The 23,563-nt window shown below is 56.0% G+C and overlaps 1 protein-coding gene across 7 annotated transcripts in view; it reads left to right on the top strand.

The window, feature by feature from the left end:
* Positions 1-23,563, top strand: part of MACF1 (microtubule actin crosslinking factor 1) — a 1,825,008-nt gene that overhangs the window by 115,599 nt on the left and 1,685,846 nt on the right. The window contains exon 1 of one of the 7 annotated variants that reach the window (XM_069622432.1): positions 3,341-3,790. The exons of the other annotated variants lie outside the window; for them this stretch is intronic. Within the exon in view, the coding sequence (XP_069478533.1) occupies positions 3,697-3,790 (94 nt within the window). The 5' untranslated portion in view covers positions 3,341-3,696. Of the gene's footprint in view, positions 1-3,340; positions 3,791-23,563 lie in introns of those variants that run through there. 7 annotated transcript variants of the gene reach the window in all.

Raw genomic sequence — 23,563 nt, 5'->3', positions numbered from 1 at the left:
TGAACCGTCCCCTGTCACTTGTGGAGTCCCCCAAGGATCATGTGTGTCCCCAACACCCTACAATGCCTTCACAAAACCACTATTTGACATCTTGGATCTCATGGGCGTCAACTATACCAACTACGCCGATGACACCCAAATACTTATCCCCATCACAGGTGACCACAAAACTGACTCTCTAGCCATCAACGCCATTTACCAGGTCATCCAGGCTTGGATGGCACAACATGAACTTTGCTTAAACGACGAGAAGACGGAGCTCCTCATCCTTGGCTCACCCCAAAAACTCAGTAAGCTTGACCCGTCGTTCCAATCTTTCACTATTGATGGTAATCCTATCAAAGTGGCCAAGGATACCAAGACGCTAGGTATATTCCTTGATTCCACCTCTCCTTATCTAGACAAACTAATGCCGTCTCATCAGCTGCATCTTACACATGCAAGCTCATCACTGCCTGCCGCCCTTCCCTGTCCAATGCCAACTGCACGACACTAGCCAGGACACTGGTCCTTTCCAAAATTGACTATTGCAATGCCCTTTATCTGGGTACCAACCAATGCAATATCAGAAAACTCCAAATTATTCAAAACAATACAATTGGAGCAGCCCTTAAGATCCCTAGGACCTCACACATCGCGGAATACTGACAGAACCTCCGTTGGCTTTCAGTTACTCAAAGAATGTCTCTTAAAGCCCTTGCACTCACCCACAAAAGTATCGCCAACCAAGCCCCCAGTTACCTTACCAACAGGTTCACATCCCACACGGCTGCGAGACCACTCAGAAGTGCCCAAACTAACTGCCTCATCATCCCGCGCTTCAACCTCCAAAGATCAGGCGGCCGCAGCTTCCCTGTCCCGGCAGCCAAGCTGTGGAATGCTCTACCCAACCCGCTCAGAGCTGAACCCTCTTTCCCAGACTTTAAGCGCAAAGCCAAAGCCTGACTGTCCACCCACGATTCTGCATGTCACTGATTCCCCCTTCTACCCATGGTAGCGTAGACCTTTTGTATCATATCCTCTACCTATGACTTTGTAACTTTTGTATTATATCCTGCCTGCAGTTTGTACTGCCTTGTGTAACATGCCTACCCTTGTTTATGTAATGCTTATATCCTGTATATTTAATGTAAATACTTCTTCCTGTAACTAAGTGATGCACTCAGTTGCCCTCGGGCCTGGTGCGCTATACAAATAAATAAAGTACAAAGAATACAAATACAAAGGGTCAGTCCAGAACATCTGGCGAGCCCCTGAGGCCTTGCCATTAACCATGCTGGCTAGTACTGATAGAAGGGGTAGTCCAGAACATCTGGCGAGCCCCTGAGGCCTCGCCATTGATCATGCTGGCTAGTGCTGATAGAAGGGGTAGTCCAGAACATCTGGCGAGCCCCTAAGGCCTTGCCATTAATCATGCTGGCTAGTACTGATAGAAGGGGTAGTCCAGAACATCTGGCGAGCCCCTGAGCCCATGCCGTCGTACCAGGCTGGCTGGTGCTGACGGCAGGGATAATCCAGAACATCTGGCGAGCTCCTGAGCTCTTGCCATCGTACCAGGCTGGCTGGAGCTGACGGAAGGGATAATCCAGAAATCTGGCGAGCCCCTGAGCCCTCTCCATCGTACCAGGCTGGCTGGTGCTGACGGGAAGGATAATCCAGAACATCTGGCGAGCCCCTGAGCCCTCGCCATTCTACCAGGCTGGCTGGTGCTGCCGGCGGGGATAATCCAGAACATCTGTCAAGCCCCTAAGCCCTTGCCATCGTACCAGGCTGGCTGGTGCTGACAGCAGGGATAATCCAGAACATCTGGCGAGCCCCTGAGCCCTCACCATCGTACCAGGCTGGCTGGTGCTGACGGGAAGGATAATCCAGAACATCTGGCGAGCCCCTGAGCCCTCGCCATTGTACCAGGCTGGCTGGAGCTGCCAGCAGGGATAATCCAGAAAATCTGGCGATCCCCTGAACCCTCGCCATCGTACCAGGCTGGCTGGTGCTGACAGCAGGGATAATCCAGAACATCTGGCGAGTCCCGAGCCCTCGCCATCGTACCATACTGGCTGGTGCTGACGGCAGGGATAATCCAGAACATCTGGCGAGTCCCGAGCCCTCGCCATCGTACCAGGCTGGCTGGTGCTGCCGGCGGGGATAATCCAGAACATCTGTCGAGCCCCTGAGCCCTTGCCATCGTACCAGGCTGGCTGGTGCTGACGGCAGGGATAATCCAGAACATCTGGCGAGCCCCTGAGCCCTCGCCATCGTACCAGGCTGGCTGGTGCTGACGGCAAGGATAATCCAGAACATCTGGCGAGCCCCTGAGCCCTCGCCATCGTACCAGGCTGGCTGGTGCTGCCGGCGGGGATAATCCAGAACATCTGGCGAGCCCCTGAGCCCTCGCCATCGTACCAGGCTGGCTGGTGCTGCCGGCGGGGATAATCCAGAACATCTGCCGAGCCCCTGAGCCCTCGCCATCGTACCAGGCTGGCTGGTGCTTGCCGGGAAGGATAATCCAGAACATCTGGCGAGTCCCTGAGCCCTCGCCATCGTACCAGGCTGGCTGGTGCTGACGGCAGGGATAATCCAGAACATCTGGCGAGCCCCTGAGCCCTCGCCATCGTACCAGGCTGGCTGGTGCTGACAACAGGGATAATCCAGAACATCTGGCGAGCCCCTGAGCCCTCGCCATCGTACCAGGCTGGCTGGTGCTGCCGGCGGGGATAATCCAGAACATCTGGCGAGCCCCTGAGCCCTCGCCATCGTACCAGGCTGGCTGGTGCTTGCCGGGAAGGATAATCCAGAACATCTGGCGAGTCCCTGAGCCCTCGCCATCGTACCAGGCTGGCTGGTGCTGACGGTAGGGGCAATCCAGAACATCTGGCGAGCCCCTGAGCCCTCGCCATCGTACCAGGCTGGCTGGTGCTGACGGCAGGGGCAATCCAGAACATCTGGCGAGCCCCGCCCCAAGCCATACAGAAGTGCTCCCTTAGACTTCTGTGAGCCACTTGGGGAAAAGGCAGGCGAATCAGTGGCCGGCCCCCTATCTAGCAGGAACCTTGGCCTGGCATGCACTGTGCACGACTCTGCAGCTTTGGCAATGCTTGCTCCCGCCGTGTCATGCCCGGGATGGCCGCGGTGGCGCTGTTCTCCTGCTGCGCTGTTTCTGGATGCGGTGCTGCTCCAGCCCGTGCTCCCGGCTTGCAGTTCCAGCAGTGTCCGCCGGGTGGCGCTCGTCCCTCACTTCTGAGTCCCGCAGCGGCGCTGCCCTTGCCGTGGCCCCCGCCCCGTCCCCTCCCAGCCCTGTGTCCCTGGCTGCCCGCCTGGGGGCGCTGCTCTCTGCGGGAGGCGGAAGCGGGAGGAGACACCGGGAGCCCGGAGACCGAGAGGCCGAGGAGGAGCCGAGAGACCGCGGGAGACTCGCAGCGCAGCCGGGAGACCCCTGAGACACAGCGGGAGACCCCTGAGAGACCCGCAGACACCCCGGGAGACCCCTGAGAGACCCTCAGACACCCCGGGAGACCCCTGAGACACAGCGGGAGACCCCTGAGAGACCCGCAGACACCCCGGGAGACCCTCAGACACCCCGGGAGACCCCTGAGACACAGCGGGAGACCCGCAAACACCCCAGGGAGAGACAAGGCGGAGCCGGGAGACCCCCCACAGGCGCCGGGGAGACCCCCGGGGAGGGGGCGCGGCGGCCCCATGGCCTCCTACACCCCCGGGCTGCTGCCGGCCTCCCGCAGCCAGGAGAAGGAGTATGTGCGGGCCTACGAGGACGTGCTGGAGCGCTATAAAGGTACGGGGGCGTGGGGGTGCAGGTACTGGCCGGGGACACGCGGGACGTGTGCACAGAAGGTCTGAGGGATGTGCAGGGGTACACATGAAGGGCAGGGGGTTACAGGCTGTGCAAGGGAGGTGTATGTACAGGGGCAGGACGCGTACAGAGATGTGTTGTGAAGGGCAGGGGGTTCCAAGCTGTGTAGTAAGGGTAGGAGATGTACGGGGGCAGGAAGTGTACAGACATGTGTCGTGGGGTGCAGGGGGCTACAGGCTGTACAGTAAGGGTAGGAGATGTACGGGGTCAGGAAGTGTACAGCCATGTGTCATGGAGTGCAGGGGGCTACAGGCTGTACAGTAAGGGTAGGAGATGTACAGGGGCTGGAAGTGTACAGCCATGTGTCATGGAGTGCAGGGGGCTACAGGCTGTACAGTAAGGGTAAGAGACGTACAGGGGCAGGAAGTGTACAGACATGTGTCATGGAGTGCAGGGGGCTACAGGCTGTACAGTAAGGGTAAGAGATGTACAGGGGCTGGAAGTGTACAGCCATGTGTCATGGAGTGCAGGGGGCTACAGGCTGTACAGTAAGGGTAGGAGATGTACAGGGGCAGGACGTGTACAGACATGTGTCATGGAGTGCAGGGGGCTACAGGCTGTACAGTAAGGGTAGGAGATGTACAGGGGCTGGAAGTGTACAGCCATGTGTCATGGAGTGCAGGGGGCTACAGGCTGTACAGTAAGGGTAAGAGACGTACAGGGGCAGGAAGTGTACAGACATGTGTCATGGAGTGCAGGGGGCTACAGGCTGTACAGTAAGGGTAAGAGACGTACAGGGGCAGGAAGTGTACAGACATGTGTCATGGAGTGCAGGGGGCTACAGGCTGTACAGTAAGGGTAGGAGATGTACAGGGGCAGGAAGTGTACAGACATGTGTCATGGAGTGCAGGGGGCTACAGGCTGTACAGTAAGGGTAGGAGATGTACAGGGGCAGGAAGTGTACAGACATGTGTCATGGCGTGCAGGGGGCTACAGGCTGTACAGTAAGGGTAAGAGATGTACAGGGGCAGGACGTGTACAGACATGTGTCATGGAGTGCAGGGGGCTACAGGCTGTACAGTAAGGGTAGGAGATGTACAGGGGCAGGAAGTGTACAGACGTGTCATGGAGTGCAGGGGGCTACAGGCTGTACAGTAAGGGTAAGAGATGTACAGGGGCAGGAAGTGTACAGACATGTGTCGTGGAGTGCAGGGGGCTACAGGCTGTACAGTAAGGGTAGGAGATGTACAGGGGCAGGAAGTGTACAGACATGTGTCGTGGGGTGCAGGGGGCTACAGGCTGTACAGTAAGGGTAGGAGATGTACAGGGACAGGAAGTGTACAGACATGTCATGGAGGGCGGGGGTTCCCAGGGTGGTGCGAGCTGTCATGAATGAACGGGAGGTATACATTGGTGTGAAGGGGGTGTACAGAGAGGGCAAAGGGTATTAAACCACCGTTCGCGGGAAATGCTGTCTGGAAGCGCTTTGGGAGGGATCGGGCTTCTGGGTGTTGTGGGAGGCCCAGGGTGTGTCGGCACGTTTGGCTGCACCAGCAGGTACTGCAGATAAGCGTGTGCTCGTGGCTTGGGAGGGCTCCCCGCACTCCTCTGGGGCGAGTCCTTCTGAGGTTTGCAGTATCCCATAAGAGCCCCCCAAGGAACCAGTGCAGACCCACGTGCCGTCGGCAGCTGTGCCCCCCCCCCACCCCCAGGCTGTCTGGAGATTCGGCCTGTGGTGTCTAAGCCAGGCTCGTTGTGGTCTTGCGGTGGGTGGCGTGGTTGGGGTGACCTCAGAGGGGCACAGGCTCGGACTGGCCTATAGGGCAATAGGCCCCTGCCCGAACCCAAAACACAAAATTCTGGTGTTCCTTTGGTCACAGTGGGCCACTTTTTTGTCCCATGTGGGGCAGTTTGATGTTACTTCACCATGCGGCTAGTAGGGTTGGCCAGTGTTACTGAAGAAATAGTCTTTAAAATGCAAAATATTCATCACATTTTATCAAAAACCTCCCCCCTGGGTACTATTCATGCAGTTTGTCACAAAAGGAATGAATTGCCATTTGCAACTGTGGGACACGTTTTTATTGATGCCCCAGTCTGACCTCTTGGGGGGGTGGGGGGGGGCAGATTTGGGTTCCTCTGGCAGCTGTTGTTGAAAGATGTTGTGTTTCTGGCAATCAGTCTTATGTGTATTTACGAGATGTCATCAGGGCACGTGCTCGTGTTTCTCTGCGCATGCGCTGTGCCCGTGCCAGGCTGATTGGCACACTCCACACACACACCTGCTTATCACTGTGCACAGAGAGCCAGGCCCGGGCATTGCATCTCATCTGCCCACCATTTTTGTGCCTTGTTTGTTTTTCGGTCCGATGCCTAGCTTTAGTTGGTAAACATAAAATATTTATCACCGTTTAGGGGCCCCTGCTGGAGATTCTGGGGCCCCAGGTGCGCTCCCCTGGCTGTCGGAGGGGTGCTGTGGCTGTGAGTGAGGACTTCTTTCTGACGCTTGCGGTGTTTGACGTAATCTCTGCTGTGCTGGATGCCTGTGTGCGTGTGTGTGGGGGGGGGGGGGTCAGGGAGGGTCCCTGCTACACTAATGACTGGCCCTGATCACCCCTGTGGCAGGGCTTGGCTCTGGTGGCTGCCGTGGCCGGGAGGCTGAAGGCCCCTTTCCTTCTGTGTGAGGGCCCTCCCTGCTGCACTAAAGGCTGGCGGATGGGGGTCCTCGTGTTTCACGGGCAGCTGGGGGTCCTGGTTACACACATGCTTTATGCAGGGGTCAAGTCCTGAAAATAAAAGTGGGGGGACTCACAAACAAACGCCATGGGATGTGATGTCGTCAGAAATTAGCATAACAAGGCGAAATATGCACATTTCATTAAATTGGCTTTGCATAACCACCCAAATTGCACAGGACGAATGGCATTTGCCTTTCATAAAATCAACACACAAAAAAACCAAGAGAGGATATTTTCTTCTAAAAGATTTTTTTAAAATGTCAAAAGGTGTGCATGTTTTAAATTCCAAGAACCAATACACATGTTTTCCCTGGAACATGCAGTACCGTAATGGGACATTTCACCTTTAGTTGTTATTTTTCATCAGGTTCTATAGTGAAGTGGTGAAGTGTCCGACCTGCAAACCTGAGGACAAGGTCGGCTTTAATTCATAAATTCAAAGAAGACATTCAATGTTTCTCATTTTAGATGTGGGGGGGGGTGGACTGAGTCCACCCTCTGAAATTAGTGGTAAATTAATACCCTCGACTTGAGCCCTGGCCTTATGTGACTGAGGACTATACGATTGCACAGTGGTCGAGGGTTCTCCGTTGCACTGATGGGCTACTGCCATCGGGGGGGGGGGGGGGGCTGCGAGCCTTCGGGGTGCACTCATTGCTGGGTAGGCTGAGGCTACTTATTGATTTGTCAGTTTTGATCAGAAATGACTTAAAATAACACATTTAAAGATGGCGGAGGCATTCTCCGGCCCGATGCCTGTACAATAGCAGAAAGATGAGAAGAAGTGGTGAGCCTGGCCATGAAGGTGGACGTGTGGGACAGATACCAGCCACAAAACAAACAGTCTGTGTGTGTGTGTGTGTGTATATATATATATATATATATATATATATATATATATATATAGTGACTTATAAAGCTAATGTTGGTCTAAGGAGCACCTGCTTCATACTATAGAGGGGTTCTACTTAAATAGTCGAAGTTACATTATCAGTGTCACTGGAGGGGGGGTGGTTGGGAAGATGGGAGAGTGCAGGAGGCGCTCCCTCTTTAGTAACTAAGTGGAGCTTTGTGGAGAGCCGGAGCGTGGCTGGCGTTGATTGTGATGGGCAGCGAGTAGGGGGAAGAAGCACAGGGAGGAGGGGTGTGGGGCATGGGGCAGTGAGGTTGAGTTCAACGGAGCGGCGGATGTAACAAGATGGTGAGTAACCTGAGATACAATCAGACTGGTACCGATGAGCAAGCCCAGTACCGAGGAGCAAGACCATTGGTAGCTTTGTGGACTAGGAGAAGGAACTTCAAAAGAGAGCGGTTGTGCATGGAGAGCCAACGGGCACAGCATTGGCAGGGTGCCTCTGTGTAGGCTGAGGGTCTGTGTGGTGCATTGATGGGTGGGGGTATGTCCAGCACTTGTGGCTGAACGTCTTTTCTGGTGCACTGATGGCCGAGACACCCCGTTGCTCTGATAGACTTATTCATTTGTGTACCATAAAAGGTTCGCAGAATCTGCTGAGTGGCACGTGAACCCCAAGATCCCCAAACTCCCTCGTACATGAACACTGGAGCTCCTTGGGCAGCGGACTGATGCGTCCTCCACATTGGTGCCAGGGATGGGGGCTTGCCTTTGTTATCCAAGCACCTCACCACGAGCTTGCCTAGCAGCATTCGTCAACCCCTGCAACCCCGTGCTGCCCCCACCGTGAATTCCGGCACCCCCTGCTGACCCTCATCTTAAACTTCTGCTTCCTAGGGAGCCATTCTGCCCCCTCCTCCGCTGCCCCCTGGATTCACCCGTCTAGCTCCCGCCCTGATACTCCGGCCGTCATCTTCAGCAGCTCAGCTCTTTTGGAGCACAGTTGACCAATACATCCATCATTGGGAGCAAGAGCATTGATGGGTTTAAACATTGGTGGGGTTCCAATCGATGGGTGGGGGTCAAAGTGACTGCTCGATTAGGGGCTGGCGGGGTTGGTTTGTGTGGCAGATGTAGTTGGTTGTTCTTTTTTTAAATTGATTTATTTTTATAATTCGAAAGAGGGGGTTGTTTTCCTGGCTATCTTGCTTTTGCGATTTAAAGAAATTGTTCTTACATACTCATTGCGATACACTCTTGCTTTTATTTGTGCAAGTGGTAGGTTTTTCTTCAATTTATAGGTATACAGGTAGTACATCTGGGGCTCTTAAATCCCTAATTGTCAGCCGACACGTGTTTCAACCCGTGGGTCTTTATCAAGGCTTTTGGTTTCAGGTCTGGTGCCCCCTCTAGGGTCCTGGTCATCGACCAGGAGTCACTGGGCTGACGAGACACCGGGCCCAACAGGACCCACTGTACCCACAGGACACCCACTTAATATACCAGGATCCCACAGGGGGCACCAGACCTGAAACCAAGAGCCTTGATGAAGACCCACGGGTCGAAACACGTGTCGGCTGACAATTAGGGGATTTAAGAGCCCCAGATGTACTACCTGTATTCCTATAAATTGAAGAAAAACCTACCACTTGCACAAATAAAAGCAAGAGTGTATCGCAACAATCATTGTGGAAGAACAATTTCTTTAAATCGCAAAAGCAAGATAGCCAGGAGAACAACTCCCTCTTTCTACTTATTACTGGAGGTTTTGGCTAAACCTCAACAGCTCCTGTGATCTTGCGACTCATGAATCTCACCGAGCTCCGCAAGGTCAATTCCATTTCTCGAGCCACCCCGTTTCTATTTTTATAATGCGTGGATCCGGGATTCGAACCTCTGTTGCTCTGCGTGGTCTTCTTTCCAAGACCAGCGTGTTGTCCCTCATTCACGTGGGTTGGTCTGTGGTACATACGGCTGGCTGTGGTTGTTGCTGCTGGCTGTGGTTGACACACCTGACTGGTTGAGGGGTTGCTCTTTTGGTTGGTGGCTGTTTTTGGTGAATTCTCCGCGTGGGAGGCTGTATTTAGGTCTGTGAAAGAAAAGGAACAGGGTGGGTTGGAGGTGGATGGAAAGTGAACATCGGAGATGGGAGGGGGGGTAGAGGATTGGGACCCAGCAAAGCCTGCCCAGAAGAGAGGAAGGAGTCCAGGGTTGACTGTGTAGGGGTGAATTCAGCAGGCAGGAGGGGGCAGGTCCTCTGTAGAGGTGCATTCAGCAGGCGGGGGGGGGCAGGTCCTGTGTAGAGGTGAATTCGCAGGAGGGGGCAGGTCATGTGTAGAGGTGAATTCAGCAGGCAGGAGGGGAAAGGCATGGTTAGAGGTGAATCCAGCAGGCAGAAAAGTCTGCGTGCCATACCTGCTTGATACGCAGGTGGCTGTGGTTGAAGACTGCCAGGGTAGGCAGTGAACCTGCCATGCATTACATTGTCAGCGCGCAGTTGGCAGGTTCCAGGCCAAGCAAAGACATATGAACGTAAAGTGGCTTAAATAAGGGAGGGGGCAGTCAGCTCCTACCAGACTCTACTGCAGATGTTCTGTGCTCACATTATTTGTGGTTCAGCTCAAGTTCGCACTCCCTTATGCGGTCACTTTATGCAAGACTCCTTTAGTCTCCTGTCTCTTTTCGTGGTATGTCTCGTTATTTGTCACACTTCATCTTGCCCTCATGCCAGCACCCAGGGTCCCGTTATCCACGTATTTGCTCGTGGTTGCACCAACTCCTGTGCTCTGAGGCTTGTGGTTACTGTGGTCTCGTAATCCCTGGCTCAACAGGTCTTCGTGCCGGCATATATACTACTGTGGTCCCATTATCTTGGGCTCAGCTTCTGATCTCATGAGGTCCCATTATCTATGGCTCTGGTCTTGGTTTCCCAGATCCCGAAGTCACATTATCTGGGGCTCAGCTTCTGGTCTCTCTATCTCATGAGGTCCCATTATCTATGACTCTGGTCTTAGTCCCCCCAGATCCTGTGGTCACATTATCTGGGGCTCAGCTTCTGGTCTCTCTATCTCATGAGGTCCCATTATCTATGACTCTGGTCTTAGTCCCCCCAGATCCTGTCGTCACATTATCTGAGGCTCAGCTTCTGGTCTCTCTATCTCATGAGGTCCCATTATCTATGACTCTGGTCTTAGTCTCCCAGATCCTGTGGTCACATTATCTGGGTCTCAGCTTCTGGTCTCTCTATCTCATGAGGTCCCATTATATATGACTCTGGTCTTAGTCTTCCCAGATCCTGTGGTCACATTATCTGGGGCTCAGCTTCTGGTCTCTCTATCTCATGAGGTCCCATTATCTATGACTCTGGTCTTAGTCCCCCCCAGATCCTGGGGTCACATTATCTGGGGGTCAACTTCTGGTCTCTCAATCTCATGAGGTCCCATTATCTATGACTCTGGTCTTAGTCTCCCCAGATCGTGGGGTCACATTATCTGGGGCTTCGCTATTGGGGCTCTGCATCCTGTGGGGACACTATCCATGGCTCAGGTCATGCTGGCTTCAGTGGTCACTTTATTCCTGGCTCAGCTCCTGGTCACTTTAGGTTCCCGGGCCTTCTTTGCTGGTGCTTCATTTTTGGGGCTGTGTTGCTGACAGGCAGGCCTCCTGGGAGTAGGGTGTGGGGGGATGCGGTGGACAGGGCCACTGCTGTAACCCTAACTATTGGCCAGTTGCCTGGATGCTGTGTTGCCTGGCTGCTGGGGTGGGCTGTGTTGCCTGGCTGCTGGGGTCGGCTGTGTTGCCTGGCTGCTGGGGTCGGCTGTGTTGCCTGGCTGCTGGGGTCGGCTGTGTTGCCTGGATGCTGGGGTCGGCTGTGTTGCTTGGATGCTGGGGTCGGCTGTGTTGCTTGGATGCTGGGGTCGGCTGTGTTGCCTGGATGCTGGGGTCGGCTGTGTTGCCTGGCTGCTGGGGTCGGCTGTGTTGCCTGGATGCCTGGCTGCTGGGGTCGGCTGTGTTGCCTGGATGCCTGGCTGCTGGGGTCGGCTGTGTTGCCTGGATGCCTGGCTGCCGGGGTCGGCTGTGTTGCCTGGCTGCCGGGGTCGGCTGTGTTGCCTGGCTGCCGGGGTCGGCTGTGTTGCCTGGCTGTTGGGGTCGGCTGGGTTGCTGGGGTCGGCTGGGTTGCTGGGGTCGGCTGGGTTGCCTGGATGCTGGGGTTGGCTGGGTTGCTGGGGTTGGCTGGGTTGCTGGGGTTGGCTGGGTTGCTGGGGTTGGCTGGATTGCCTGGATGCTGGGGTTGGCTGGATTGCCTGGATGCTGGGGTTGGCTGGGTGGCCTGGATGCTGGGGTCAGCGGGGTTGGCTGGATTTGGCTGGATTGCCTAGATGCTGGGGTCGGCTGTGTTGCTGGGGATGGCTGTGTTGCCCGGATGCCGGGGTCGGCTGTGTTGCCCGGATGCCGGGGTCGGCTGTGTTGCCCGGATGCCGGGGTCGGCTGTGTAGCCCGGGTTGGCTGGGTTGCCTGGATGCTGGGGTCAGCTGGGTTGCTGAGGTCGGCTGGGTTGCCTGGATGCTGGGGTCGGCTAGGTTGCCTGGATGCTGGGGTCGGCTGAGTGGCCTGGATTCTGGGGTCAGCTGGGTTGGCTGGGGTTGACTGGGGTTGGCTGGATGCTGGGGTCAGCTGGGTTGGCTGGGGTTGGCTGGGTTGCCTAGATGCTGGGGTCGGCTGGGTTGCCTGGATGCTGGGGTCGGCTGGGTTGCCTGGATGCTGGGGTCGGCTGGGTTGCCTGGATGCTGGGGTCGGCTGGGTTGCCTGGATGCTGGGGTCGGCTGGGTTGCCTGGATGCTGGGATCGGCTGGGTTGCCTGGATGCTGGGGTCGGCTGGAGTCGGCTGGTTTGCCTGGATGCTGGGGTCGGCTGGTTTGCCTGGATGCTGGGGTCGGCTGGTTTGCTTGGATGCTGGGGTCGGCTGGTTTGCCTGGATGCTGGCGTCGGCTGGTTTGCCTGGATGCTGGCCTCGGCTGGGTTGCCTGGGTGCCGGGGCCGGCTTGGTTGCCTGGATGCCGGGGTCGGCTGGGTTGCCTGGATGCTGGGGTCGGCTGGGTTGCCTGGATGCTGGGGTCGGCTGGGTTGCCTGGATGCTGGGGTCGGCTTGGTGGCCTGGATGCTGGGGTCGGCTTGGTGGCCTGGATGCTGGGGTCGGCTGGGTGGCCTGGATGCTGGGGTCGGCTGGGTGGCCTGGATGCTGGGGTCGGCTGGGTGGCCTGGATGCTGGGGTGGGCTGGGTGGTCTGGATGCTGGGGTCGGCTGGGTGGCCTGGATGCTGGGTTCGGCTGGGTGCTGGGGTCGGCTGGGTTGTCTGGATGCTGGGGTCGGCTGGATTTCCTGGGTGCCGGGGTCAGCTGAGAGGCCTGGATGCCGGCGTCGGCTGGGTTGCCTGGATGCCGACGTCGGCTGGGTTGCCTGGATGCCGGCGTCGGCTGGGTTGCCTGGATGCCGGGGTCGGCTGGGTTGCCTGGAGTCGGCTGGGGTCGGCTGGATGCTGGGGTTGCTGGGGTCGGCTGGGTTGCTGGGGTTGGCTGGGTTGCTGGGGTTGGCTGGGTTGCTGGGGTCGGCTGGGTTGCTGGGGTCGGCTGGGTTGCTGGGGTCGGCTGGGTTGCTGGGGTCGGCTGGGTTGCTGGGGTCGGCTGGGTTGCTGGGGTCGGCTGGGTTGCTGGGGTCGGCTGGGTTGCTGGGGTTGGCTGGGTTGCCTGGATGCTGGGGTAGGCTGGGTTGCCTGGGTGCCGGCATCGGCTGGGTTGCCTGGGTGCCGGCATCGGCTGGGTTGCCTGGGTGCCGGCGTCAGCTGGGTTGCCTGGGTGCCGGTGTCAGCTGGGTTGCCTGGATGCTGGGTTGGCTGGGGTTGGCTGGATGCTGGCGTCTGCTGGGTTGCCTGGATGCTGGCGTCTGCTGGGTTGCCTGGATGCTGGCGTCTGCTGGGTTGCCTGGATGCTGGGGTCAGCTTGGTTACCTGGATTCTGGGGTCAGCTTGGTTGACTGGATGCTGGGGTTGGCTGGGGTTGGCTGGGGTTGGCTGGGGTTGGCTGGGTTGCCTGGATGCCGGGGTCGGCTGGGTTGCCTGGATGCCGGGGTCGGCTGGGTTGCCCGGATGCCGGGGTCGGCTGGGTTGCCCGGATGCCGGGGTTGGCTGTGTTGCCCGGATGCCGGGGTTGGCTGTGTTGCCCGGATGCCGGGGTCGGCTGTGTTGCCCGGGTTGGCTGGGTTGCTGGGGTTGGCTGGGGTTGGCTGGGTTGCCTGGATGCTGGGGTCAGCTAGGTGGCCTGGATGCTGGGGTCGGCTGAGTGGCCTGGTTGGCTGGGGTTGGCTGGGTTGCCTGGATGTTGGGGTCGGCTGGATTGGCTGGGTTGCCTGGATTCTGGGGTCGGCTGGGTTGCCTGGATGCTGGGGTCGGCTGGCTTGCCTGGATGCTGGGGTCGGCTGGGTAGCCTGGATGCTGGAGTCGGCTGGGTTGCCTGGATGCTGGGGTCGGCTGGTTTGCCTGGATGCTGGCGTCGGCTGGGTTGCCTGGGTGCCGGGGCCAGCTTGGTTGCCTGGATGCCGGGGTCGGCTGGGTGGCCTGGATGCCGGGGCCAGCTTGGTTGCCTGGATGCCGGGGCCAGCTTGGTTGCCTGGATGCCGGGGTCAGCTGGGTGGCCTGGATGCCGGGGTCAGCTGGGTGGCCTGGATGCCGGGGTCAGCTTGGTGGCCTGGATGCTGGGGTCGGCTGGGTGGCCTGGATGCTGGGGTCGGCTGGGGTTGGCTAGGTTGCCTGGATGCTGGGTTCGGCTGGGTGCTGGGGTCGGCTGGGTTGTCTGGATGCTGGGGTCGGCTGGGTTGTCTGGATGCTGGGGTCGGCTGGGTTTCCTGGGTGCCGGGGTCGGCTGGTTTGCCTGGATGCCGGCGTCGGCTGGTTTGCCTGGATGCCGGCGTCGGCTGGTTTGCCTGGATGCCGGCGTCGGCTGGTTTGCCTGGATGCCGGCGTCGGCTGGTTTGCCTGGATGCCGGGGTCGGCTGGTTTGCCTGGATGCCGGGGTCGGCTGGGTCGCTGGGGTCAGCTGGGTTGCCTGGATGCTGGGGTTGGCTGGGTTGCTTGGATGCTGGGGTTGGGTGGGGTTGGCTGGGTTGCCTGGGTGCCGGCGTCAGCTGGGTTGCCTGGATGCTGGGTTTGCTGGGGTTGCCTGGATGCCGGGGTCTGCTGGGGTTGCCTGGATGCTGGGATCTGCTGGGGTTGCCTGGATGCTGGGGTCTGCTGGGGTTGCCTGGATGCTGGGGTCTGCTGGGGTTGCCTGGATGCTGGGGTTGCCTGGATGCTGGGGTTGGCTGGGGTCAGCTGGCTTTCCTCCTCTATTTCAAACTCTGTTTTTCAGCTTTGAAAAGCCCTGATTTCTGGTTGCCCTTGATCCCTCGCCCTCCACCAGTAAATGCTGTAATGGACGCCCCCTGCTGGGTGCGAATGTTGCTGTGATTTAGGTCCCTGCCGCCTAGGAAGAGGAAGTGGGACGCAGATGCTCCTGCGTGCACTGGTGCATGTGTCATGGCCACGGGTGCACAGTATTCCAGGAAGTGGTGTGTACAATCTGGCACCAAGATTTACTCACTGATTAAAAGATTAACACATTCCTGCTGCTTGAAGCTGATTATTAACACCGTTCCTCTAAAGGGTGGGCAGGGCCAGAGAGCCCTTCAGCGTAGCAGTGGCTGGTGCTGTCTGGGGGTGCTCATGTTCTGTGGAATCTCTGCAGGAGCTGCATTGGGAGGAGCAGGAAAAACGTAGTGCGCCCCAAAATGCACCAGCTATTGAGAGGCATCTTACAGCAACTTCAGATAAAAGTTTCACATCTAATCTAAAATCACTCCTGGATCCCTGGGGGAAATGACACGGTGCAAGTTCCTCACCTGTAACTGTTGTTCTCCAGCATGGGTCTGGCATGGATTCACATGCTCGTGAATATTCCCCGTCGTCAGGCTGGGAATCCTCGGTAAAGAAAAAATCAGTATCCGTTTCGTTTCTGATCTGTCTTCCGTAGTAGTAACCAATCACTGATCTCTGCGTCATACTGACCACAGCCAATGACTGCCCTCTACCTAAGCCCCGCCTCTGGCAGCCATCATCAGATTTGGTAGCACGTGAAGTGGCAGTATGACCAAGTGAAGAGCCGCAGAGGGGTAGGCGGGAGGGTTCGCATGTGAATCCATGCCAGACCCATGCTGGAGAACAACAGTTACAGGTAAGTAACTTGTTCCTTCTCCAGCATGGGGTCTGGCATGGATTCACATGCTCACGAATACCAGAATACATAGCAGTACACACATGCACAACCACGGGAGGTGGCAAGGCTCAACATGAGCATCTCAAAATTAAGCATCTGTTACATCCTCACCAGGCTCACCTTCAAGCGAACAGGTTGCGCGGCACTGTTGGCCGATTCATGGGCTCCTCCCTGGAATCCCTGTCGACGCAGTCGAATTTCCTGAAGGTGTGCATCTACCTCCACATAGCAGCCTTGCAGGTGTCCAGCAGGGAAACCCCAGTGAGGAACGCCATTGTCTAAGCGATGGCCTTGCTGGAATGAGCTCTCGGCCGGCCTGGCAATGCTCTGTTGCCCAATTGATGGCAATGCATGATACATCGGGAGAGCCACCTGGAGATGGAAGCCTTCCATAGGGCCTTCTCATGCCCCACAGTTCCAAAGTTGCCAAAAAGTTGAGGTCTTTCAAAATCTTTAGTGTGTGCAACATAGAATTTCAAGGCATGCGACACGTCGAGTGAATGCAAGGACCTTTCAGCAGACGTAGAAGGGTTTGCAAAGAAACTGGTAAAACCAAAGGTTTGTTCAAATGAAAGTGGTGGCATAAGGATGGGTGAGTTCATGGAACCACCTTGGATTGGTGGAAAGAGGAATATGGAGGCTTGGTGGCATAAGGATGGGTGAGTTCATGGAACCACCTTGGATTGGTGTAAAGACGAATATGGAGGCTTAAAGGATAGAGCCTAGACTTCTCCAACACGCCTGGCCGAAGGTGATCGCCAGTAGGAAGGCGGTCTTGCACGAGAGGAACATCAAAGAGATTGGATGCAGAGGCTCAAGCGGAGCACCCATCAGTTTGGACAGGACCACATTCAAAGCAAAAGCAAAGGGGTGATGGCTGGAAGGTTTAGATTGAATCTTAACCACTGGCATTGCTCGGGGCAACCCTCCAGACCATCGTTCTTCACCTGCCAAGCCATTACAGAAGGGGAAAGACCATATGCAAATCAGGCATGGCCCACCCCAAAAGGGGCAGTCCAGCCCAAACTGCTAGGTGACACCCCTTCTGCACGAGACCACAAGCATCCCCAAACATGTTTCGCCCTTGTTGGGGCTCATCAGTGAGGAGTAGCTTGGGTCTCTAGGCCCAGCAGGCACGGGACCCACGTCTGGGCATACCCGTCCCACTCGGGGTGACAAAGCAATGGCTTGGCAGGCGAAGAACGATGGTCTGGAGGGTTGCCCAGAGCAATGCCAGAGGTCAAGATTTATTCTAAACCTTCCAGCCATCAACTCTTTTGTTTTCCCAGGACCACATTCATTCAGGGATACTGGGTTGTGGTGCAGGTTTGCATATCCTTCTCTGGATAACAGGTCTGGAAGAGGAGGCAGCTTGATGGACGGAACCACTGACAGGTGAAGATTGTCCGGATACCAGATCTGTCTGGGCCATGCCAGTACAGTGAGGACCATCTTGCAGCGGGATATTGTGAGTGTGTTGGTCACATGTAGGAGCAGCGAATTGGTGGGAAAGCGTACAGGAAGAGGCCTTCCAATGGGAATGAGAATGCGTCCCTCAGACTCCTTGCCCGAGGATATCTTCTGGCAAACTGCTGGCACTTGGTATTGGCTGCTGTTGCAAACGGGTCGATCTGAGGATGGCTCACTTGCCGAAGATCCGAGAGGCTTGAGCTTGCAGGAGCTTCCACTCATGGCAGGATCACATCGCCCTGCTTAGAGTGTTAGCATTGGTGTTTTGAACGCCTGCCTGGTGGAACAGGGCTAGAAACCTCTGATGAGCGATGGCCGAATGCCACAGGTCCCGTCACTCCTGAGAGAGGACGGGTGAACTCGCCCCACCTGGCTTCTTCATGTAATACATGGTGGTCATGTTGTCTATGAAGACCCAGACCACCTTTCTCAAGAGCGGTGGCTTGAAAGTCTTGAGAGCCCAGAAAACAGCCCATAGTTCCAGTACGTTCATGTGCAACGCCTTCTCCTGCGGGAGCGAGAGGCCCTTGACATATAGTTGGCCCGTTTGTGAACCCCAGCCTTCCAGTGAGGCGTCTGTTGTGACCGTCTCCTGATGCACGAGTCCTGAAGGTAGCTCCCTACGAAATGTGAGGGAGGAAGGACCACCAGTGTAGGGTTTGGCGGAAAGCTTGATTGCGGTCTATCCTGTCATTCCATAAGCCAGAGATCTGCTTCCCCCGGGCGTCCAGGATCTCTTGAAGTGGTCTCATTTGCAGTCTGCAATGAGGGACCAGATGGATGCACAAGGACATGGATTTCAGGGTCCGGACTGTAACAATGCTGGCCGACGAGAGCCGTTGGACTTTCCCTAGGATGGCCCTTATCCTTTCCTCCAATGGGGTTGCTAGGCATGATACTGTGCTGAGTCGGGCCCCCAGCGGGGGATGGTACCATGCTTTTCAGATGGTTTACACAGAATCCCAGTGAGGTTAGCGTGTGGACTGTCTCGGCTGTATGTCGGTCGAGAACGGGACTGGACCAGCAAATCTTCCAGGTAGGGGTAGACCTACACTTGCTTGGGGTGAAGGAAGGCTGCCACCAGGACCAAGCACTTGGGGAAAACGCTTGGGGCTGATTACAGGATGAAGGGCAGTGCCTTTAATGGGTAGTGTCTTCCTTGGACGACGAACCTCGGGCGTGCCGATGTTTTGGATGAATGGGCACGTGGAAATATGCATCTTCCAGTTCTAGTGTCATTAGGAAATCTCCCTCTTCCAGCTGGCTGAGCACGTGCTGTAATGTGACCATCCTGAACGTTTAGCATTTCAGGAATTTGTTGGTATCGTAAGTCTAGGATGGGTCTCCACACACCTGACTTCTTGCGAACGAGAACGTTTCCGCAGTATACTCCGGAGCACTAGAGTGACAGGTTCTATGGCGCAGCATAGCCTTAACTTCCTTGGGTGGGGGGTGGGCTCTGTGCTACGTTTGTCTTGTTATGGGAGGAATGTCGGGGCATTTGCCCTGGAATTCTAGGGTGTGACCCTGCTCGATGATGTTGAGCACCCATTTGTCTGCAGAAATGTTTTGTCACAATTCTGCTATAACTGCCCCCCCCCCCATTGGGGTGCTGAAGTGGGGGCTTGGGACCTGGGCCTAGTCAGGCTTCCTTCAGCATCTGTGTCCTGGCAGCTTTGGGACGGCAACGCTGGGTACCCCCTCTGAAGGCCTGGGAACAGCCTCTATATACTTCCTGCATAATGGAGCGAGAAGGCTGGCAGTAGGACGGGCTGAGAACCTTTGCAGTTTGCGAAACCTTTCCCCTCGGGGAGTGAAAGGACTGCTCCCTCTGTTGAAGTGAGCCCATAGAGCGCACCGTCTCGGTGTTGGTTTTAATGGCTAGGAGAGCTTCGTCCACTGACTTGCCGAATAGATTTTCCCTGGCGATAGGCATGTCGACAACTTTGACTTCCCCATCTTGCCTGACGTTAGTGGCCATGAGCCAATCTTGGCAGCGTAGGGCAACACCATTGCCCATTTGTCTGAAGCCGGAGTTGGCAATGTCTAGAATGACGGTTAACGCATAGTCTGATGCCACTTCACCCTCATGACAAATGGCCATGGCATCTGCTTTCTTGTTGTCCGGCAGGACATAGAGAATGGGGCCCATCTTGTACTAGCGCTCCTTGTCGTAGCATGCGAGGATGGCTATGGCATTGGCAGCCTTGACCGTAGATGCCGCAGTGGTAGCAGGTTGTTTGATGCTTGCCCTCTTGCTCAGACGGGACTGTTCAAGAGGATGGTGGGTTTGAAGAACTCTTCCTCGCAGCAGCTGAGACCAAGGAGTCTGACACTGGATGGTCTCTCATGCATTTAGAGGCTGTGTCCGGGACCCTATTCTACTTGTCCAGCTTCTCTCGTTAGTAGGAGCGGAGTAAAGATTCCTCATTACCCCCAATCCGTCTTCCCAGACGTCATCTAGTAGCGGGACCACAACAATGGCCTTTCTGGAGGAGGCTTTGGGGCTGGTGGCTACTGCAGGACCGCAGCCACTCGGAGGGGTGGTGCTGGGTGGGGTTGAGAAGGCCTTGGTGGACTGGCGACAGGAACTGGGCCGGGAACTACTGGAACCCCAGTAGCCACAGGCAGTAGGTGCTGCTGAATCTCTGAGACCACAGTTTGGAGAGTCGTCAAAATGTCCAAGGAGACATCCCGTTGGAGCTGCATGTATCAGAATTGGATCATGAGGCCAGGGACTCGTAGGTTGAACCGGATGCGAAGGCTGCAGAGCTGGCTGTGGGTAGAGGCCACCATGATCCTCCTCCTGTGGGTGTGGGCAGATGTCCCCGGCAGATTCTGCTTCCTCCACCGAAAGGAGTAGGGGTTAATGCCCTGGGAGGCTTCACAGGGGATGTGGCCTGCAGCTGAGGAGCGCTGGTGGGCTTTGGTGGAAAAGGAGTGATTGTGATAACTTCTTGTCCGTGCTGGAACCTCTTGCGAAGGTGGCTAACGCAGACACACCCGGAGAAGGTAGTGACTGCGACAGGCAATGCTACTCTGAAAGAAGCCGTCATTACCATAGAGATGGTAACTGCAGCCGTCAACCAGTCCGTTGACTGGACAAAAACCAGCAGCGTCGGCCTGGTGGATGATGTGACAGTTTTTGTTGCCAATGTCTTGGACGACAACTGTCTTGGGGTCGTCGACGAGGATTTTGATGATGATGACTGATGCTTCATTGACGGGGTCTGTGTGGTCAACAGCGAAGGAGTGGACAATCTCCAGCACACCAAAGATGGGGTCACCTTTGTGGTCGGTCCAGACAACGGAGATGCGCGAGCCGCGGTGCTCGTCGATGAGAAAACTGGAGCGTTCTATGACTTCGCCGTTTAGATTCCTTCGCATTGGAAGCATCCTCAAAGGACCTCGACCTCTTGCCAGAGGGAGCATGCTCTTTGGGCCTGCTAGCCTTAGAAGAGTCATGACTGCGTACAGACGCAGACTCCAAGGCCTTGCCTTCATCAAGCCACACCACATAACCTCCTCTGACGACCTTTCCTCATCTTTGAGGAGGAGGAGTGGCATATGGCACATCCTTATGTGATGTGGTCCGGGTGCAGACAATTGATCCACTTCTGATGGTGGTCTTCCTTATAGATGTTCTTCTGACCGCATCTTGATCAAGCCTTGATGAGACACTTCTTCACAGCCTCCGACATGGCACGTGGAGTAGGCCCAGAATGCAGCTTGCGGCCTCACACGAACTGGAGATCCGACGGAAAGCGGGATATCTACCTGCAACGAGTCCCTGCTGCCGACAGGGCACTGCGGTGATGGATGAAGAAAAATAAACGATTGTTAATTAGGCAAAAAATTGGGAAAGTCGCAGAGCGAAACTCAAGGACTCCCAACGTAAAAACGTGCAGTAAAAACCTGAAGATGGCCACCAGGGGTGGAGCCAAAGGAGACCTATGTCATTGGCTGGGGCAGTATGACCCAAAGTGACAGCAATAGGCTATGCAAGTGACCAGCAGTTTTAGCTTCAAACTATAATGCTTTACATTACTGATGATTCCCGGCCTGACGACGGAGGATATTCATAGCATGTGAATCCATGTCAGACCCGTGCTGGAGGATAAATAATTGCACCATTAATGGGGGTGGAGCGGCTCATGGTCTGCTCATATGTCTCGGCAGGTAGGCCCTTCTGGCAGCTCCTCCTATCTGAGTCTGTCAAAAGGTTTGATTGACAGGTGAGTGGGTCCTCTCTGTTCTAGAAGCAGGTTTTTGGGTGGGGGTGGAGGGGCTGTTCCTGGGGGTTACTCTAGTTGGGTCTTTGGGTGGGGGTGGAGGGGTGTCCCTGGGGGGTACTGTGGTTGGGTTTTTGGGTGGGGTGGATGGGCTGCCCCTGGGGGGTACTCTAGTTGGGTTTTTGGGTGGGGGTGGAGGGGTGTCCCTGGGGGGTACTCTGATTGGGTTTTTGGGTGGGTGTGGAGTACTCTGGTTGGGTTTTGGGTGGGTGTGGAGGGGTGTCCCCAGGGGGTACTCTGGTTGGGTTTTTGGGGTGGGTGTAGAGTACTCTGGTTGGGTTTTTGGGGTGGGTGTGGAGTACTCTTGTTGGGTTTTTGGGTGGGTGTGGAGTACTCTGGTTGGGTTTTTGGGTGGGTGTGGAGGGGTGTCCCCGGGGGGTACTCTGGTTGGGTTTTTGATTGGGTGTGGAGTACTCTGGTTGGATTTTTGGGGTGGGTGTGGAGTACTCTGGTTGGGTTTTTGGGTGGGGGTGGAGGGGTGTTCCTGGGGGGTACTCTGATTGGGTTTTTGGGTGGGTGTGGAGTACTCTGGTTGGGTTTTGGGTGGGTGTGGAGGGGTGTCCCCGGGGGGTACTCTGGTTGGGTTTTTGGGTGGGTGTAGAGTACTCTGGTTGGGTTTTTGGTTGGGTGTGGAGTACTCTGGTTGGGTTTTTGGGGTGGGTTTGGAGTACTCTGGTTGGGGGTTTGGGTGGGGGTGGAGGGGCTGCCCCTGGGGGGTACTCTAGTTGGGTTTTTGGGTGGAGGGGTGTCCCTGGGGGGTACTCTGGTTGGGTTTTTGGTTGGGTGTGGAGTACTCTGGTTGGGTTTTTGGGGGGGTGTGGAGTACTCTGGTTGGGTTTTTGGGGCTTTGGCTGAAGGTCCTGACTGGGCGCTGCTGTTGTTGGTTGCGGGTCTGCTCTGAGTGTATTGGTGGTGTTGGTCTCTCTCCCTCTTGTAATGGGCCTTTGGGTAATGCACTCTCACTCTGCAGATGATGTGTTTGGGGGTGAGAGTCAGCAGCTTGCTGAGGTTGGGTCTCCTGATGATGGGTCTGTAGTGCAATGCGGGTGTGCCCCCTCCTTGCTGGGGATGGGCCTCCTTTTTCCAGGGGATTTTCTGTATACTAACTGGGATGGGCCTGTATTGTGATGGGTCTGTAGTGCAATGCGGGTGTGCCCCCTCTTTGCTGGGGATGGGCCTCCTTTTTCCAGGGGATTTTCTGTATACTTAGGATGGGCCTGTATTGTGATGGGTCTGTAGTGCAATGTGGGTGTGCCCCGCCCCCTCTTTGCTGGGGATGGGCCTCCTTTTTCCAGGGGATTTTCTGTATACTTAGGATGGGCCTGTATTGTGATGGGTCTGTAGTGCAATGCGGGTGTGCCCCCTCTTTGCTGGGGATGGGCCTCCTTTTTCCGGGGGATTTCTGTATACTATTTAGGATGGGCCTGTGTTGTGATGGGTCTGTAGTGCAATGCGTGTGTGCCCCCTCATTGCTGGGGATGGGCCTCCTTTTTCCAGGGGATTTTCTGTATACTAACTGGGATGGGCCTGTATTGTGATGGGTCTGTAGTGTAATGCGGGTGTGCCCCCTCTTTGCTGGGGATGGGCCTCCTTTTTCCGGGGGATTTTCTGTATACTATTTAGGATGGGCCTGTGTTGTGATGGGTCTGTAGTGTAATGCGGGTGTGCCCCTTGTTTGCTGGGGATGGGCCTCCTTTTTCCGGGGGATTTTCTGTATACTAACTGGGATGGGCCTGTAGTGTAATGAGGGTGTGCCCCGTCTTGCAGGGTATGGGCCCCGTCTTTGCTGGGGATGGGCCTCCTTTTTCCGGGGGATTTTCTGTATACTAACTGGGATGGGCCTGTATTGTGATGGGTATGTAGTGTAATGCGGGTGTGCCCCCTGTTTGCCGGGGATGGGCCTCCTTTTTCCGGGGGATTTTCTGTATACTATTTAGGATGGGCCTGTGTTGTGATGGATCTATAGTGTAATGCGGGTGTGCCCCCTCTTGGCAGGGGAGCTGGATATTGTACTGTAGACTGGCTGGGATGGGCCTATAGTGTAATGCGGGTGTGCTCCCTCTTTGCTGGGGAGCTGGGGATTTTTCTGTAGACTGGCT

The sequence above is a fragment of the Ambystoma mexicanum genome, chromosome 11 (genome assembly GCF_040938575.1).
Source record: "Ambystoma mexicanum isolate Mex_15411 chromosome 11, UKY_AmexF1_1, whole genome shotgun sequence".
Classification (NCBI taxonomy): Eukaryota; Metazoa; Chordata; class Amphibia; order Caudata; family Ambystomatidae; genus Ambystoma; species Ambystoma mexicanum.
This window is presented reverse-complemented; position numbering and strand designations above follow the sequence as displayed.